Here is a 21,009-nt window from a genome sequence, read left to right as displayed (position 1 = left end):
CGCTCTCCCGAATAGGGTATCGTTAAATCAATTTGACAATAAAGTTACATTCAACTTCAACATAAACATCAACATTGTACTTGCAATAATGTTCGCAAATATTTTAAGCATTCCAATAAATATAGAAAGTATTTCTTTTAATGATATTAATATTATTACGATTAATGATATCATAACATCGTCGACATTCCTATTTATCATCTATTGTATAACAATGCTATTGTCGAATAATATATATTATTTGCATTATTTTTTTGAATATTAAATGTCAGTATTACTGACAGTATAAATATTAATCAGTATAAATATTAATATATTAAAAGAATTTACTACCAAAACGGCTTATGTAATTCGATTACACTCAACTACTACATGTTCTTTCTTTTTTTCTTTACATTGGTAATTTACAAGCAACGCTTAGGCTTTTTTCTCCTCTCTTGCACACTTTAACTACTCTAAAGTGAACTTTTGCTTAATTAGTCAGTTTGACCTTTCAATTTATTTACAATTTCAATTTCAAAACAGAGTAAAATTACAATGAATTAGTGTATTTGTAATAGTTATCTATCCAACATTAATCACTTAATTATTAATTACTCCTTTTCTTATTTTAGACATATATATTAAAAAAAAAAAAAATTGAGAATAAATTTTACAATCTTGATATAATAAAAATTGATGATTTTAAATGTAAAAATATACTACGTTCGCAATAATCACTTCATGAAGATAGTACATTAATTATAATATTATAACGATAATAATTTATATTCAATATTCGATATTATGATAATATGTTATGTTTGTATGAGTGAAGTATATTCCAAGGGCCAGTATTACATAAATTACAAGAAATTTTATATTTAATTGTTCACAAAGAATCATACATTAAGTTGTTTTATTATAAAAGTTGCAACTTAAATTAAAATTAAAATTAAATTAAAATTAAAGTTAAATTTAAATTAGCAACATTTTATAAAATACATATGTTTTGTCACGTGTGCGTGTGTACTCATTCGTTTCATTAATTATCAACATCTTAATTTCATTAATTATAAACTTGAAGGTTGTAATAAAAATGATTTTATATTGTGCTACGTAGGTTGCAATAGAATTAAATAATATTTTAGTCGTGACGTGAGTATTGTACGATTGTTACGTATTATTATTTTTACGCGCGAATTTGAACTAATTATTGCGCGCAATTTTAATATTTCTATGGTTTATGTGCTTGCTTAAACGTTATTATCATTTTTTATTAACTTCAATAATGATTACTGGCATTCCATGTCTAAACTTTTATTGAAATAATACAATATCACAAAATATTGACAAATCATTTAGTTTGTAAAGAACATGGAAAATTCATATAGATAATTGATATACATATCATTAGATCTTGCGAAGATAATTTGTTGAACATTTGAAGTCACGCATAGATGGTAATATTCTTTTCTGGCGTATTCTAATTACTTGTTTTACCTCATGTCATTAAATATCAGTCTGTTGTTAATAATTATCATGTTATTGCAGATTATGTTATTAATTGTTTTTATAAAAACTTTACTTTGTCCTTCGGATTTCCTAAAATATTTATAAGTATGACAAAAATAATAAATCCGAGTAATATAGCTATATATATATATATATATATATATATATATCTAATATCGATTAAAATATAAAATCTTTATTATTTAAAATACCAGATATATTATAAAAGTATAAACTTAATATTTATACATAGAAAATTTGTATTTAATCATCATAACATTTTTCAAATTCTTCATTTAATAACATAATATTGCCTTAGACTTAATTTAATATAAATATAGGATTCTTTAATTAATAAATTATTTTCAATATGCATTCTTGATAAAGAATTATATAATAGTTTGTACATTTGAATAATTTTAAACATTTAATATTTGATTAAAATTGGAAAAATTAGGAAATATTTTACATAAATTCAAATATAACCAAGATGACAGCTTAACACAATTTTGGAAGAAAAGTAAAAGAAAAAAGAGTTTGAAGGACTCATTTTTATATTCTAACTTTATATTTTTGTAGATATTTGTCGAAGACACGTTTGTTTAATAGACCATAGGTATGTGTAGTCACCTTTAATCACAATATTACTCCTTTCGCCCTCCAATTTTGTGCACATCCTACAATATTTATATTAGTATTACTAATATCAATAGTAAATAATATAAATAAATAATAATTTTACTATTAATATTTGTTAATGTAACGATCACGTTTTAATTGATATACATATTGTATTTTCATTTTGAGCATTAAAGTAATTCGGTTTTAATATATTATCTATAAACTCGTTAATATATAATAAAATTATAAATGTTTTAGAATTTTTTAGAATTAGATGTTTTAGAAACTTGAGTATTTATTATTTCTACATTTTAAATGAATATAAATTGAAATGGATACAAATTTAATATAAGATAGAATAATTTTAAAGACTTAAAGAGGAAAAAATGTATATATATATATATATGTTTTAACTTGAAATATTTTAATAAATGGCCCCATGCACTTTCATTAAAAACGAAAAATAAAATAATATATCCAATAGAAGTTAAACAATTGCATTTTTCTTTCTTTTTTTTACCGAATGTAGGTCAAATAAGCTTAAATATATTACGAATAATATTCTAAAGCTTAATTCTTGGCATTAAGATGATAAAAGTGAACTGGAAATAATTTAAAAATTGAATTTTAATTTTTTAAACGTAAAATTTTTTCGATCGTACACTTTTCATTAGTATTTAATTATTATTTAGAAATATAGGTATTTTTTGCTTTACATTATTCGTAGAAAGCGAAGCAATTCTTTGTTAGAGAAAAAGTAAATATGAAATAAGATACTAATGAACTCGATTTCATTCACGATACTTATGTATTTAGAATAAATAATGCGCTTCTGTATTAGTAGTAAAGAAAATATTGCATGTAAAATCTAACGTTATTTTTCAATTTTAAAATATTTTCTTATTTGAAATTAGAAATTCTCTTATAAATATTTATGAAAAATTATTATTACTATATTTTTAATACCGGTATTTTTAAAACCTGCACAGCTATTGCAATGTAACTTTACGAGCCATAGTCCTTTGATATATCTATACTGTGCGTGTAGTAAGACTCCGGATCAAGTCAGACATTCGACTAACTGTATAGACTGCAATATACTTTACGAGCATGATCTTCGCAACCTTCCGATCCCCAGAGATAGAGGATTTAAATATTTTTAAAATATTTTTATTATACTTTTGATTTATGGTAAAGATACTTGAAGTCGATAAAGCCACAAATATCGTATAAAAACGGATTTCATATATGTGTATATATATATATATATATATATATATATATTAGATATTTTACAAAATTATTCGTTTAATTTGAACATTAACGTAGTAAATAGTTATACAATGCATGAATACTCGGCTATAACAATTTATTCTCAAGTTTATCCTTATGTTTGTAAATACTATATAAAATTATTTCATAATCTCATAAAAATTATTAAAAATTTTTATTATATCTTAGAAAATGACATTGATTATACGAATTAAAAAGTTAAAAAATTGTAAATATTTATTTTCTCCATATGTTTGTTAAAAAAAAAAAAAAAAATGTACAGATCTATAAATGAGAATTTAAATCTTTAATAATAAAAATATATTTAAGATTTATCAGTACAATATGTAGTACTTTACATTACAAAATATTAAACTACGTTATTTCAAAGAAATGCATTCTGTGATCTTGTGAGCCGCTTTATATGAGAATTATGACGATGAATCGGATTATTGCAAATATTACTCGTCTTACTTCTTTCATATGTATAGATCACTTTAACAAATTGACATATTTTGTTCCCAATAGAAATCTGACGACAGAATAATTTTAATGACGCGCCAGGCGTTAGAGCTTTGGAATGAAATTAGGGCATAAAAATAACGTTTCTTGACATAATCATCTAGCCATAACGAAAAGCGTAATGTCAATAACATATTTTTAACCCTCTATTTCAAGGATTAAAGGCGATAGAACGATGCAGTTCAAGCATCTCACCTAGAAAAGTAGCTTCGCCTTGATATTAAAACGACTTTCGAGAAGGGGATCATTCAGTTATCGTAATGGATGAAACTAAATTCCCGCGTAGAGCAAAACTATCGCGCGCCATCTTCGTCCTCGACATCGGTGAATTCCTCTCACGAGTCGTACCGAGATATAAACGAGCGCGCAAAATACGTGCACTCGAGTCCACGGAAAGGGGAATTTCCGAAAGGACGCAGGCGCTTATATTCATTAGGCGTCCCCGGTTGGATGCTTCGCCTCATCCCTCCAACCATTCTTGGCGCTTGGCGGACTTCCCCGGTAGGAGACGCTTAACCGGCTCGAGAAAATCCTCCCTCCACAGGGCGCATCTAATGGATTTGCCCGAGAGCCTGCAGCCAACGATGTCTTGAAACATTCAGCGACGTCCACGAGCATCGGTTTTCTCTTACCCGTGACAAATAATTCGTTAATGCCAGTGGCGACTATAAAAAATATCTGTCCGAGATGTCGTTGCCTTCGAGCCTCGATTCTTCTGCAATGCGGTTGGTCGCTCTGCAACACGTGTTTTAATTAGAAATTTATTGTTGAATCTTGATGAGCTTTATGAATTATATACTAGATCGTTGACTCGATATTTGCTTCCGTGATCGCTTTATCACTTACGCCGAATTACACATAGTAATATTAGTAATAACTTATGGCCAACATTCGTATTATTTCAATACGTTGCTTTGACTCTATCGAATGAAACTTGCGTCAAACCAATAATTTTTATGGAATACCACATATAAAGTAATCGATACATATGTATCTTTCATTATATTTAACTTAAAATTGCAATAAATAAGTCTTAGGTATGTATCAGAATATTCGCCAATTATCCTGTGCATAGGTATAATAAGTGTTTGGTTCGAATAAATGAAAGAAGAATTGTACAACTCATAATTTTTTAAATCTAAATTTTTCTTAATATATAGAAAATATTTAGAATATCTTTTTTATAATGTATGACGATATATTAACACGGGTATATCTAATATATTTTCATAATTTGTGTATTTATTATCCAATTACAAGTTAAATTGTATAAATAATTTTAAGCATTACTCTACACATCAATTTCATTGATATCAAAATATATATTTAACTGTGTCGATCACTTTTATTGTTGAAGTTTTATGGTCAAATTCTCATAAAAAAGCGCTTACGCCAAGGTGAATTCCTATATGAAAGATATAAGATTTAGATATTCATAACATTTTTATCGAAAATATTTCACACAGTTAAACAAGAAATATAAATTAAGAATCGGAAAAAATTTTAACTAAGTAGCTAGAAAATTGATTAATTAATACTTTACTGCTTCTCATCGTTATTAATATACTTTACTAGAAAAAATTATTGTAATTTTTCCAATAAACTAATCATAATAATCCTATTTGTATAATATATATGTACCCGTATGAATATATGTATGTATGCATGTATGTATGTATGCATGGGTAAGAAACTACATACTCTGTAAACGGAATTACGTCAATGAAATTCTACACAGTTAAGTATTTCACAGTGACTTGTTATTTACAAAATTTCAAATTATTTATCTTTTGAGAAATTTATAATTTAAATTATCATGTTTATTGAGGCCGCTATTAACATATAACTATTTTCCAGCTCTACACTCTTTGAAAATTTTAATATAATATGACTTACTAGAATTTTCATCTTTAATAAATCCAACAATGTATTAGAATGGTTCAAAGATATGGTATTTTTAATTAAATTGTAACTATATTTATTAAATTTATATAATTAATATATGTTAAGACAAATGAGTTTAATATTTGTTTAAATATTTTATAATATTGTATATTGAATATTTTTAATATTGAAAACTGATTAAAAATAAACGTATTATGTAAAATTTGTTGTGTAACCATTTCTAATATACATGATTTAAACATTTTATTTTCGCTAATTTCGTTATTTCAACATTTAAAATAAACATTTTATATACAAAGATTTTATTTTTTCAATGTATAATAAATTTATTTGTTTTTCATGACATTTTTTTTTTTCGTCACAATCCATTTTTTCTGTTTTTGATGAAATTTCATAATTTTATATTTGACTGTTTAATTATTTTTCGAATTAGAAAATAAAGCCCATTAACCACTATTAATTATATTTTTTCTATATTTCTAATGAGTAATTTTATATAATATCATATATAAATGAATAATATCATATAATATTATCGTTTTTACTTCTACAGAGTGATAGATGACAAGTACATTCAATATTGTCATAGATTTATAAATAACTAATTAATTTATTAAGGGTAACATTAATGATACAATTATGTATTAAATGTTATGTATTAAATCACTAATATTTAAAATATTAGTATTTAATGATATATGTTATTTAAATCATAAAAAAATATTTCAAATATTTCAATTTTTATTTCTTATTTTACCAAATGTAAACAAAATTTTAATTAACATAATGTAATACTATAAAAAAAATGTATTTAATTTGAAAGAAATCGTTATTTTAAATAACATTTTTTTCTTAATTAACCGAATAACTTTGATAATTCGACCTTAGCGAAATTGAAAGTACTTGACAGATATAGTATCACACACACACACACACACACACACACACACATATATATATATATATACATATGGATATATAACGTAATGTAAGTGTTTGATTTTGCAATATGATACGAGCACGATCGGATGAAATACTTGATAGTGAGATAATTATTTTTATTAGAGATGAAACTTTTTAAAATCAATGTTGATAAAATTTTTACAACTATTAAAAGTATAAGAAATCTTTAAAGCCTCATAAATTTTATCTTAGAAAAAAAAAGATTAAAATACAGAAAATTAGTTTTCAAATATGTAAATGAATATATCAAACAAATAATTGAAATTTCTTATATATATAAATTTAGAATTTAGAATTTTATTATAATGATTTTTACAACAAAATAGAGTACTTTTATATAGTACTAATATTTTAATTTGTTATCCACACAAATAAATGAGATAATAAAATAATAATATAATCCTTTTATATAATCAGGAAAAAATTAATATGTTTTAATAGAAATCGAGATTGAGAATAAAATTTATTTTATTGTATTATATATTATTAAAACTTGTTGAGAATAACATCAAGTTTATAGTAGATTTTATTATGATTATCATATATTTCTTATGATGATTTTTATTATTAGATTTATTATGATGACAAATTTATTATGATATTAAACACAATGTGTGTAAGCATTTTTTATGATAAATATGGTCCAAAATTTAAGCATACATATATACATATATACATATATATATATATATATTTATAGATCATTAAGTTGCTTATATTATAATTAGACAACGAATGAAAAATTTAAATTCTCACATACATGCGCGCATAGCACACATACGTATGGATATATACATAAATATAACTAGATAGATATATGGAAAATAAATATATGTTATTGCGACAACTTCTTGGCCTTTTGTTTATTTCCATAATTAAGCACATCTAATATACGCAACCGTATTTTCAAAAGTAAAATTCTCTAATAATAAATAATTAGATGTTTTAGTAGATCAAAAAAATCAATAAGACTTTATTTATACGCGTAATAATATGCTAAGAAAGTAAGCTTAACTTATGTCTGTCGATTACACACAAAAATCTCTTTCGAAGTATCGATTCGTTCAATCTCAGACAAAAATGTGACATTTTTTCATCTTCTGTATTGCTTTTTTTCTCTAGCCTCCTTTATTTTTTATTGCCCGTAAATGAGATCCGTATTTTATTCTTTATCCTCTTTGTCAACTTGAAATTTCATTCTACTTTATTCTGTCTGGAAGAAAGATATTCGCTCCTTAGAATTGTTTACTTGAATAAGTATTTTGTATAAAACTTTATATATAGCATTTATAAGCTTACACTAGTAATAATTAAAATTAGAATTATTTATTATTATACTATTAAAATGTTCAGAATTAGATTTATTTTAATTAAAAGTACAATGAGAATACGTAAGACATTCATTTGTTGCTGCAACTATTACGACTTCTATAGGGCGATTTAATTAATCAAATAACTAAGGAATTTAATTAATAATAAAAGGAAAGACTATTGATTATATCTTCTTTTCGATGTTTATATAAAATCTGATCCTTATGTTCATTTAAACGAATGTTTTAGTCAAAATAGAGGCTACATTTTTTCCCCGTTGAATAATATTTTCTCCATCCATTAATATTAAAGTGATAACAACATACATTCTATATTACTATGATTATCATTATTTTTCAAATATCATCAGTATTGATATAGAAGAGAAATTGTTCAAAAACATATACTTTGTTTTAAAGATTATTTAAAGTAATTTTAATTTATTTATTTATTTAATGGCATTGTTTTTATTATTACATATTTTAAAGCAATTTCTATAATTATGTCATCACATTATATAAATACTATTACCAATATAAGTAAAGTAATGTTGAAATATATATTAATTTACAAACGTATAAAATATTTTTATTTTATTTATGTGCTTTTTTTAAATGACAAATAATCGTTCAATTTTCTCGTGCACAAAACTTCTAATCGATGAAGGTACGCAGAAGCTGCCGATACTATAAATAAAGTTATTTCAAATTACATAAGCATCGCGTACATAAATTGGATGCACAACTATAAAAGCCCTCGTACTGCTAAAAACTCCATAATTTAGAAAATTGAACGTTATCATTTCTATTCCAGGTTTAATTTAGTTAATATAATTATGGTATTACGAATATCCATAAATTTGCATCAAAAGAGGTATTTTCTTAAATTATACGCGTTTATAAATTTACGATCAATACGTTAATGCATGCATTAACTATCGATACTAAATATTCTCTCAGCTAAGGTAAAATTAAAGACGAAATGTTTTATTAAAGTAATAAATTCAATTTCTATATTTTATTTATATGTGTTTTTGGTTAATAATTACGATTTGTGTTATATTATACGTATTGATTATGTAATTTGAAAATTAAAAAATTAAAAAATTTTAAAAATTAAGGAATATATTATGTAATTCATAATAATTAGTGAATAAAATAAAAATTTAACATTAAAATAAAAATTGAATTAGCAGAAAAAAAGTAAAGAAAAAGTTCCCTATCTTATTGACTAGAAAAATGAAGTTTAATTATACATGGAAATATTTAAAAAGATTTAAAAAATTATTACATGTAGAAATATAAAATAAAGTTCTCTAAGTTAGTTATCATTATTCTGTTAGTTATCATTAATTTCAGAAAGATCAATTTTTTATGGAATATGTATTAATGAAAGTCCTATTTACTTAAAAAAAAAAAAAAAAAAAAAAAATTATTTTAAGAGAATTAATTAGTATATATATATATATAGATATATAGTCTTTTACATTTGCGTCAACATTAATAAGTAAGGTATTGAGAAAAATATTGAAACTTACATGCCATTTGAAAATATATCAATTACAATATACGATACAATAGAAGATTTAAAAATCGACCTTATTGTAAAAAAAAAAAAAAAACAATAATAAAAAAACTAAGACCTAATGCATAATATATTAAAAATAAAAATCCTCTGAAATACATAAGCGCAGTTACCGCAATCAAATATGAAGCAATTATTGCGCAAAATTCTATAGTCGGCAAATATAAGAAGCTTTGAAAAAGTTACATGTAGAATCGTTCCTAGCAAATTAAATCCGACGGATATTCTGCAAACTAGCCGTAGTGATACGACTAGTGAACAAATTTGTTATTTGGACCTCAAATAGTCAATCGCTTGCATGTTCACAGAAGGGGTGATGGAGCCGAGGATGTGAGTCCGGGTAGTGACCCGTGAGTGAAAAAAAACTTCAACTCGCGCGAAAAAGGAGGCCGATGGGCGGAGGAGGGAGTCCAAGCATGGACCCCCACGGGCCCGAGATCGTCGCCATCCTGGGCGCCATAGGGGCGACGGCGGGCGCCGTATCGGCCGTCGTGGTTTACGCACTATGTGCGCGACGACGGCGTGTTCACCTCAACTGGTACGTCCTGACATCAAGGCTCACAGCTTAGAAATAACAATACGACGCCCTTAAATCAATTTTATCTACTTTCCTCTCCGATAAGTTTAGCTCTCCGATAGATGAACGGAGCTTGATTCCATCCACTTCTCGTCCCACACAGTGCAAAGTGATTGAGTTTCTTAAAAGCATGCATTAAAGATTAAGTAGCTCTGTTGAATAATAAAAGACAGCGTTAAGCTAAGCGAATGAAAATAATGTGACAGGGGGAAATACGAGTGCAATGAATATTAACGTTAAACACAAGCAAAATAAATACTTTAACTACTTTGTAATTAGATTCTGGTGATTTACAATTTTTATGTAAACTCCTGATTACAATGAACGGCAAGAAAAATTAAGGCTTTGCTTATATTTACATTTTCTTCCAACGATTCTACGAAATTCAATTAATCCTGGGTTACCAATGTGATCCTGAAATAAATATAAAAAACTCTCCTTTGACTATTAATTTAAATATCCGAAGAAATGGCTTTATAATATATAAATACAAAATTTTAAATTTTCACGATGTCATAAAAATGTAAGTGTCGTCTTACTTTTAATGTGGATCATATTTTATTCGATTTTAATATTTTTTCATTGTGGCATAAAAATGCTTCGTATGAGTATGAATATTTAAGTAGGTAAAATAATTAATATTAAATTCAGCCTTTTTCTAAATATAAGCTGAAAAAATTTTAAAATATTGTATATATCATTGTTAATACAAAATTTTATTTTAATAAAAATTAATTTTAATAAAATATTAAAAGTTGTAAGCACTCTTTTACGATATTCCATTCAATTTAAACATGAAAAGAATTTAATGTAAAATTGTTTCAGAATCATACGATTTAATTAAAAAATATTAAAGCTTCTGTATAATAATTTATTATTTATTATTTATAACTCAATCTTTATTAATTATAAGTTAGTTATATTTTACTTACACTTTTTATTATCGATAATAATTACCTCTAAAAATCATATAACCTAAACCTTGTTTATTTATCTTTTATTTTTCCGTATGATAAATTATAGTGTTGAAATATATATAAAGACAAAATACATATTCGATTATTGTAATAATTTAGGTTATTACAATAATATATTATTACAATTATAATAAAGCGATGAATTATGATGATGAGAATAATACAATATTAAAATAGTAACAATTTCAAAAATAGATTAAAAAATATTCGTAATTTTATTATAATTTTTATTACAAATTTTATCTCGTAAATAAAGGAAATTTATTACATTTTTTTCACTCAAAAATATTTTTCTAAAAAATTAAAAAATTGTATTTATCGAATAAATATATTTTCTTGTCTCTCTCTCTAACTTTTTTATCTTCATCAATTACAGCTGTTGCGCTTTTTTAGACAACTTAAAATGATAATGTTGAATAACGATAAATATTAGTATTTTGCATGAATAATGAATTTGAAACAATTTTTGCTTGATGAACTTGTCAAAAGTAATAAATGTTTTAAAAAATAATTTCAAATTTATGAGTAAAATAATCAAGAAAAACGGCAGCTGCGTTTTATGGATCAAATATATTCCGAGTTTAAGTAATCTTGTATTACTGAATAATACTTTATTGATGAAATAATAATTAATTAGTTAAATATATCCTGAGTTTAAATAATCTTGTATTACTGAATAATAATCCGTATGATATATATATATATATATTATATCACAGTCAATTCATCTCAGAGATATTAAAATAATTTTCAATTTAAAACGATATATCTACTAGCTATTTATTTGATTTCTAATTACTAGTTAAATTGCAATATTTATTCGTTACAGTACTCAATATAAATATGAACATACACATTTATTATCAAGTTTGAAGAAAATATATTTTGCGCTAACGTATCACTCTGGCAATACAATGAAATTATTATATATTTAAATATTTCGCAATAATTATTTTCAGTATTTCAGCATATTAATACGAGTAAAACCTTTTTTCAAGCATATTTTTTATTGCTAGTAAGGTAAACAAATACATTGAAGTTAATAAAAAGAACATGGAGAAGCAAACATCATGGAATCGTGAAATAGAACTTAAAATTTAATTCTCATATGAAACTATTTAATTATCTGTAAAGGAATAAATCGTAGTAAAAATTTTATATAATTACGTATGTTTAGATTTTTGAAGTGAAATACAAATAAACGTGCTTTCTGAGATGACATGAACGCGTAATTATTAAAAATAATAATACTTGAGAACATTAATGGCATTGCAGTTTGTATAAACATTAATTCTTCTGGCCATTTCATTGTAGCTTTAGTGTTAAATAATTTACTTCAATAAATTCGACATTATTCTCTAAATGTCATAAAGGCAGATTTAATTTATATTAAATAATCGGGATAAAAGTCATTCGGTAAACAAGTTGTTTTGTCAGCGAGAAAAATATTAGATTTTAATTTAAATATACTTTTTCCCAATTACAATGATTCAATTCAGTGGCGCCATTACAACAATCAACCTGATATTATTCTTTAAATATCTGCAATTGAGATATTACTTCTTTCAAATTTCTATCTAATACAGAAGCTGAATTGACAAAAACAGTTAAGGTTTGAGTCAGATAATAATTTTATCCTCTCCAGTAGCTTTTTTCTAATTCCTCTCGCACGTTTTCACATGCATTAAAGGCACGACGTATCGCACGTGTAATTAAGTCTTTTGAATTCATGTTCGTAGGTTTGAAAGAGACCTTCTGGACAGAGCCGAGGAAGCGGAAAAATCACTAAGGGGGCTGACCAACCTGCAGCCTAATATCGGCATCCTAGGAAAACAATCTAGTGGCAGCGATGATTGGCAGTTGCCTCGGGATGGTATTTTCAATAACCGCGTGATCGAGACACGCGAAGGTAAGCGACGCCGACGGCACTGATTTTTCCTCAAAGTGGATTCAACTTAGCTCACTTTCTTTGTATAAATTGCCTCCGTTTAATGTTTTTCATCGATGACCAGGGACCAAAAGCTTGCAAGCTTCTTGTATCGATAAAATTGTATCGATAAATAAAAGAATATGACATTTGTCAAAATTTAAAACCTTAATAACTTACGATATGAGCATAAATGGAAGTTTTAATTAATGATAACAAAATTTTCATTTCACACAGTGTTATTATTTATTATTCATTTATCAACATTACGTTAATATCGAATGAAATTGATGATGAAGTATCATTCGTATTGTATTCATATATCCCTGAATCATCGATAGTTGGAAATTTATGAGAAGGATACACGTGACAAAGTACATTAATATTAAGAACAATTGCATCTTACATTCGACAGAAAATAGAGAAAAATTTGATGACCATAAATTGTATTGTTCATACGATTATTATAAACTAGTTTTTAGTGTATATTTATAAGTTACAAAAAAAAAAAAAAAAAAAAGATCTTTCTGATAAAACTTTTCCGATTAAAAAAACTTGATGAAATGTCTGATAGGTTTGAGTATGAATATAAACAGTGCTTATATTCATCAATATTTATCTACATTATATAACTTTTTATTTAAATCATATTCTCTTATGGTATTTTTGTGTTATACTTTATTGTAAATAAATTTAAAAGAAATTTAAAGCTAATTTCATATCCTAATATCAAATAAAATTTTTTAATTTTGTAATTATTATAAATATTCGTGAAATTATTATTTGAATTATCCAACATAAAGTACAAATTACAACTATATTAATAATGAATAATAAATACAATTATGTATATTATTGATATAAAAGCTTTTATATATACGAGGCTCTATTATTATCGGATACTTCATTAAAGTTTTAACAATTAACTATATAAAATTATTATACGTTTGTTTAATCCTGTGAACAAGATAAGAAATTTCTTACATGTAATTTTAATATACATAAAATTTTTGTTATATGGATAGAAAATCTGATAATTAACAATATATTCTGTACTAACGATTAATAATGTAAAAACTTTTAAATCCACGAGATGACATAATTACAAAAAACGTAAAAACAGCCGCTTTAATATAGATTTTAAAATATAAAAGTTTACAATTTAGTATGGGTGGTAGTATGTTACATAACTAACAAACTAAGATATAATATTTCTCTATTGTTTTTCAATTAAAATATTATATTATGCAGTTACGATATTTGTTATAAAATTTACAGCCGCCTATAATATAATATACATTAGCGTTTGCAATATTAAAAATTCTGAACCGAAAGTTACGATTTGAAAACTTTCTCATGAGAAAACTTTTTATAACATCTTTATTTGCAGAGTGTGTTATTCTAAAATAATCTATCGTAGATTGCTAAATGTTATTTTTATGATAGAAATGATTTTTACAAAAGTTTTTAAATATTAGCAATTTACGTCGATTAAGCACAAATTGTAAATTAAATTTTTAAATACTTTTTTATACTTTTTTTTTTTTTTTTTTTTTTTTTTTTTTTTTTTTAGTATAATATGCAACTGATATAACTATATACTCTAAAAAGCCTGAAGCATCTCACTCTTAATTTAAATCCGCTGATATGTTTTTGAATACACAACTATTTAAGCTATTTTATATACAAAAAATTATAACTAAATTTTTTTATATACTACAACTAATATTAATTTGTATCTTAAATACATGTGTGTAGGAAACATGAGGAAGATAATTTTAACATTTTACTTAATGAAATAAAAACATTTAGCTCTTACCATACTCATACTGAGCATTTATAATTTTGTAGTAATAAACTTTATGTTTTGAATAAACTTTAAGATTTGAAATTAAAAAAAAAAAATTCACTTTCATTTATTGTAGTAAATATTGTTTATATATCTCTTTACAATTTTTGTCTTTTTATTTAACCCGTTGATTGAACTGCGAGAGTGAATTATTGATTTAGATTCATCGAATTTTTAATATCATTAGCTGCATCATTGACAATCATACGTCAAATAATTTTATTTAAGAATTGAAAATAATATAAAAAAATTTAATATTTTTATTGCTCTTGGTAAAAATGAATGGAGTACTATTAATTATAGGAGTTGGAAAAAGAATGACATCTATAATTGAAGTTGAACCAATAGGAAATAATTATTTTGTATTGTAAAAGTGACTGGTGGTAAATTGAATAAAAAATGGTTTACCAATTATTTTGATATAATTTTATATTACATCTACGCGTTCGTGTGATTGTGTTAGAAACTTTTAAAATTTAATTAAATTGTTAATCCCACGTTGGTGTTATTTGAGAGTTTTTTGTAATTTACAAATAACGAAAATAAGAAAACTTTTTAAATTATTTCCTTGTAAGATACAAACCTTGAACAGAAATTTATATTTTTAATATCATTTTCAAACTAAATTATTCTGAAAATAATATTAACATTAATGCGAAACATGAAAATTATCCTTGTTTTAAAGGTTCGAGAAAAACCAAGGATAAAAATGTAATTTACATACGTTTTATTGCATATCAATCAGCAGAACTGAAAATTATGCTGATTAAAAAAGTGATATAATAGAATACGATTATTGTCAGTTTCACATGAGTTACGTATTAAATTATTACATTGAAGAAGAGCGCAACGATATTAATAATTAATGAATCAATTTTAAACAATTAACTATTGCTATTTATATGTTATATAAATATATAACGTTATAAAGAGTATTTATTTTTTAATGTCTTGACAATATCTAGTAGTTTTGTCCCATTGAAATAATATGAGTTTGATTTCAAAATAATGGTAGATCTACGTTTGTCAATGACTACGGTCCAATGCAATTGTATCGGCCAGGCTATTGCATAATCACGGGATTTTCATAAGTGATTTAATATCTTTGTCAGCTTATAAAAGACGACCTAACAATATTTTAGCGATTCCTTGGTAATAAATAATTATGAATCAGAGATAATATCGAAATTTATAATCGGCTTTAAAAATTGATTTTCAACATTGTCGAGGGTATCATAGTTGCGGGCCTTAAGAGACGTCGTTACTAGTATGATTAATCGAGTCCGCAACGTCAAGAAAGTTAAATAACAAAATTAACAAAATTGTTATATCAAACAGCTCCAATAAAATATCTGTTTTCCCTTCCTTGTTTCTTGGGTTCGGTGGACGCCAAGTTCCCCGATAAGAACATGTCAGGTGAATGCGCACGTGTCTCGCTAAAACGTAACGATCTAGAGATCATTCGAACCATTAATAACATTTAAAAATGTCGGATATAAGCGCGTTAGCACTTATACACCCGATCGTCTCGCTGCTCGTTGAAACTCCCAGATGTCACACCCTCTGCTCATCTATTCGCAGTTGGCCGCCACCTCTCCGAGTGCAGCTGCGACGAGGCGACGACGTCGTCGATGAGTCCCCTGGCGCCCCCATTGCCGAGCGGCGGCGCCCTTGTGGCCAGCGACGAGCGCATGGTGATTCTGCGGAGTCTACCGCGCGCCTCCTATAGCGGCTCGGACACGAGCTCCCAGGCGCGGCTCAGCAGCACCGACAGTGACGACCTCTCCTGTCCGAGATCGGCCAATGAGACCCGAGGCGAACTCCAGCTCGGCATCACTCATGACGCGCCTGCGGGTCTCCTCACCGTCAGGCTCGTCCAGGTACGACCGCGAATCCCAATCTTACGCTTACTCGCGCCAGGTATAACGTATGCTTTTTCAGCGAGTCTGACAGTTTTGCCGAGGACTATTTTTATTATTTAAAGGAGTCAAAGATGTCGTAAAACATACGCGAAAATGTAATTAAATTTCGATAAAGTGCATTAATTTTGTAGACTAATAATGCCTTTGTCAAAGGCTTGAACCCCAGACGAAATGTTAACTGTTAGAGTAATGTAATTAGTAAGCAAATCACGCTAAAATATCATTGCATTCTGAGCAAACTTTTTAATCAAATTGTTCAACGTCTTTAATATAATATATGTTTTTTCTTTGTTAAAAGTATACGTCTATTAGTTAATTATTTATTGAATATTTCATTAATTTTGAGTTTCTTTCCAACTTTATTGTAATTGTTTTGTTTTGTTTTTCTTGTTGCTTGAAAGGAAAATGATAAATCTTTATATAATACGGACAATTTAATTGAACGGTGAATTGTCCATTTGAGAAGATATCTTACATCGTTACACGATCTTCGTTCGATATAATTTAAGGAACGGAACGTTTGTTAATATAAATTTGATTTGTTAAAGACCCGAGAGCTATGATATTATATTATTAAGCACTTGCTATAAAAAAGTCTCTTGCTCCATGGAAAAAATAAGACAAACCGTGTAAGAAAAGCTTTAAACCATATGCTTGAACTATTATTAAATGTTCTTTCTTAAGCTTTAAATATTTTAATCAATGGCTATTATAATTATACTTTTCTAAATAGTTGAGGCGTAAATTAGAGTACAGAGGACTATTATTGCATATTTTAATGTCATATTTCAAAAATATTTTAAACGTTTAACTCAATGTAATTTATCATTTTAATAATAAAAGTGTAAAATTAGAAGCAAACTTTAATTTGAATTCTTACATTAACCATTAATTAGAGATTTTACGTGCGAACAATTATTGTTAAATAAAACAAACTATTCATCGTCAAATATATGCAGAATGTGCTACCGTATTAGAAGTAGAAAGAATCTTCCTATTAGATTTGAAATGAAAATTTTCAATTTCTATTTTCTTATAGTATTCTTATTTTAAGTATACATAGAGCTTATATAATATAAAGAGACATGAAGCAAATGCGTAGAACATTTTCAAGTAAATGAGTTTCATCATAAGTGGCTTTACAGAAAATGGCGCACCAAGCATAGATCTCGAGTTGTTTTTAAAATAAAACTTAAAGATTCATGTAGAAATATAGAATGAAATCAGGATTTAATGACATGGCAGAATAATATGTTGTATTTGACAGTTGTAAAATATTGCTCGCTCCCGTATTTCTTTAACAATCGAAAGTTATAAAAATATACAATCAGATATGTTTATAAAATTATATCTTTATATACCTTATTCTTGTTGAAAAAGAAGGAAAAGATAATAAACATGATACATAAATTCGATATAATAAATAAAAATCATAAATTTAGTAGTTAAATGATAATGCGAATTTTATAAATTATGACACTAATGGTTGAAAGTACTTTCATCGATAATCTTATTTAAACGTTGCACGTTCGTAAAATACATGAACTTTCCTAAATAATTAAATAATTGCCAAGTTATTTTAAATTATAATCTTGCTGTAACAATGACAGTCAAACATTCGCTTGATTAAGCATACTCTTTCATATTCCTACATTTTCGCATATCCGTTCATTGATTTTTAGCATATTTTATATATAGTTTATATTAGTCTGAAATACTTTTTACAGGCACGCGACCTTCGCGCACGCGATCTGAGCGAAACTGCTGATCCGTATGCTAAAATACGCCTCCTCCCAGATCGCAGTACAGTTAAGCAAACACGAATACACAAACAAACTTTAAATCCAGGTAAGAAGTTGGATAGTTTGGATAAGCGCTTTTTCACCCCTCAGAGCTTACGTCATTTGCAACTTCGCAATTGCATTCTGGACCAATATAACTAATATATATGTAGCGATATACGAGAATAAGGACTTTTTTCACCGAAAAATTAATGTACCGCTGGGTACCTTATATCTAAATGAAATCTGTCACTTGGATGAAATATTCATCACTTATATCATTAATGATCTCTGGAATTCTTACTCTATTCGCGAGCTTGAAAAACTTGTGAAAACTACAGGGGTATTTAAAAGCTCAAGGATAATTCATAAATTCCTTAAAACTTCATTAATATTATAATACAATTGAATAAGTCGCTCCAAGTCCTGCGCCATTCAATAGCATTGACGTAAAAGTACAACTCGCCTTCAATCGCTTTAAGAAAATTAAATCAAATGAGCGTTCTCATTATCAATGACTGCCGGTGAAACATTGCCTTAAATACCACTAATCGCCAAGCCTAAACAATAAAATCTTCCATTTTACAGAATTTGACGAAGAGTTTATCTTCCAAGTACCTTCCACTTGTTTGCTAACCGAGCGTACCCTGGAGATTTTATTGTATGACTTTGACGCCTCGACGAAGCATCGAGGTCTAGGATACGTACAAATTCCGTTATCCACAGTTACTGATCTCGGACTCGAGCAGAGAATCGTTACAAAGTCCGTTCTTCGTTATGGAGCCGAGGGACGATTCAAGGCGCCGCCACTTGGTGAATTAATGGTTTCGCTTTCTTATCAGCCGACAGCTGAAAGGCTTACCGTCATTGTCATAAGAGCTAGAAATTTGCCGATCAATGATGATTACGGGACAACAGTATTTAAACCCTACGTTCAGGTATATTAATAAATAACGAAAATTTAACTATTTTAAATTTTAAATGTTACGCGCACTTTGAACAGAGAATATTATAATTAGCAATTGTAATCCGAGTGTTAAATTAGTGTAGGAAATCGTTTCGATTTTGGATGTAACAAAGTAAGTGTATGGGTCTACGTAAAAGTGAAATTAATACTAGGGAATACTTCATTTACTGATTCTTCTCAGAAATTAATAAAGCAAGGAATGTTAGAAATCAAAAAATTGGCTATTGCGATTATAGTTGAAATAATTAAAAATTATTTATGAATGAAAGATTGAATAATAACGGCCTACTTTACTTTAACCACTAATTGAAATCATTCGTATTTGCATTTAGGCTTTCGTTATAAGCAATATAATGTCAGAATTCGATAAAATTTACTCGAAGCCTAATAAAAATCCTAATTATAGTGCACGTTTTAATTAATTTATTAACTAATGGCAAAAGTGGACAGGCTCCAATTAAGACGCTCACTCGATCGGACTTATGTTACAGGTAAACATCAGTCGAGATAACAAGAGCCTGAAGAAGAAGAAGACGAGCATTCGCCGCGAAGGTACCAGTCCGATCTGGAGCGAGAGCCTGAACTTCGACCTCTCGTCCGACGTCCTCGCCCTCTGCAGCATCGACTTTTCCATATTTATGGGGAACGGTGAGCTGTTGGCTCACTGTGAGGTCTCGGAGATGCGCCAGCGGGAGCTCTTCCATCGCGTACTAGCCGGTGCCGGTGCCTCCGCTCAATGGTTGCCACTTTCCGAGCCCGACAGGTTCTCTGGCGAAATACCAGAGCAACCCAAATCCGCTTAAGATTCCGTTTGTCCGTAGTTAGAAGGGCAAAGCCTTTTGTCACGGCTGGGGAAATCAATTTCATTCGCTGCTTTGACCGATCGACCGTAAGATTATGTTCACGTAACAATGGCACGTTTCGCCCCTTAAGCGGAAACTTTTCTCACACAGGGTTATGTTCGAGCAACGATATAATTTTTTTTTTTTTTTTTTTTGGGAGATTTTCATAGCGAACGAACGTTACTTCTGCCAGATGAAGTTCGTTTTCCGAGTAAAATGCAATAAAGAAGGGCTGGTAATAACGGACTCGATGGGACAAAGCAAGAAAGTAGGGCGCAACACGCGACTTATATAAAAAATAAAAAATATGTTAAAGACAAGAGGAATTATTAAAACAGTTAATTATATATCAAATAAAGGCAAATTTTATGTGAAGGGGGAAATATTTTTTTTAACCAAAAGATCTTATTGATTGTATTAATGTAATTTTAGACTAGTCGAGTACAAATAAAAAAAATATATATAGAATGGTTATAAAATTGGAAGTTGTGACGA

The 21,009-nt window shown here is 27.2% G+C and overlaps 1 protein-coding gene across 1 annotated transcript; it reads left to right on the top strand.

The window, feature by feature from the left end:
• The first annotated feature begins 10,023 nt into the window (after positions 1 to 10,023).
• On the top strand, positions 10,024 to 20,663 carry LOC105364148 (synaptotagmin-5). Its single transcript, XM_011502011.1, has 6 exons — positions 10,024 to 10,210; positions 12,966 to 13,135; positions 16,584 to 16,882; positions 18,652 to 18,772; positions 19,294 to 19,643; positions 20,164 to 20,663. The coding sequence occupies exons 1-6, from the start codon at positions 10,065 to 10,067 to the stop codon at positions 20,473 to 20,475; spliced, it is 1,398 nt and encodes a 465-aa protein (XP_011500313.1). The 5' UTR covers positions 10,024 to 10,064; the 3' UTR covers positions 20,476 to 20,663.
• Positions 20,664 to 21,009: the final 346 nt, after the last annotated feature.

This window comes from Ceratosolen solmsi, unplaced genomic scaffold (assembly GCF_000503995.2).
Source record: "Ceratosolen solmsi marchali unplaced genomic scaffold, CerSol_1.0 scaffold43, whole genome shotgun sequence".
Taxonomy (NCBI): Eukaryota; Metazoa; Arthropoda; class Insecta; order Hymenoptera; family Agaonidae; genus Ceratosolen; species Ceratosolen solmsi.
This window is presented reverse-complemented; position numbering and strand designations above follow the sequence as displayed.

Bases quoted from the DNA above. Each gene is read 5' to 3' on its own strand.
- LOC105364148 (XM_011502011.1), top strand. From the start codon at position 10,065: ATGGGCGGAGGAGGGAGTCCAAGCATGGACCCCCACGGGCCCGAGATC. The intron at 13,136-16,583 runs GTAAGCGACGCC...ATCTATTCGCAG, and splicing joins CGTGATCGAGACACGCGAAG to TTGGCCGCCACCTCTCCGAG. The intron at 16,883-18,651 runs GTACGACCGCGA...TACTTTTTACAG, and splicing joins TCACCGTCAGGCTCGTCCAG to GCACGCGACCTTCGCGCACG.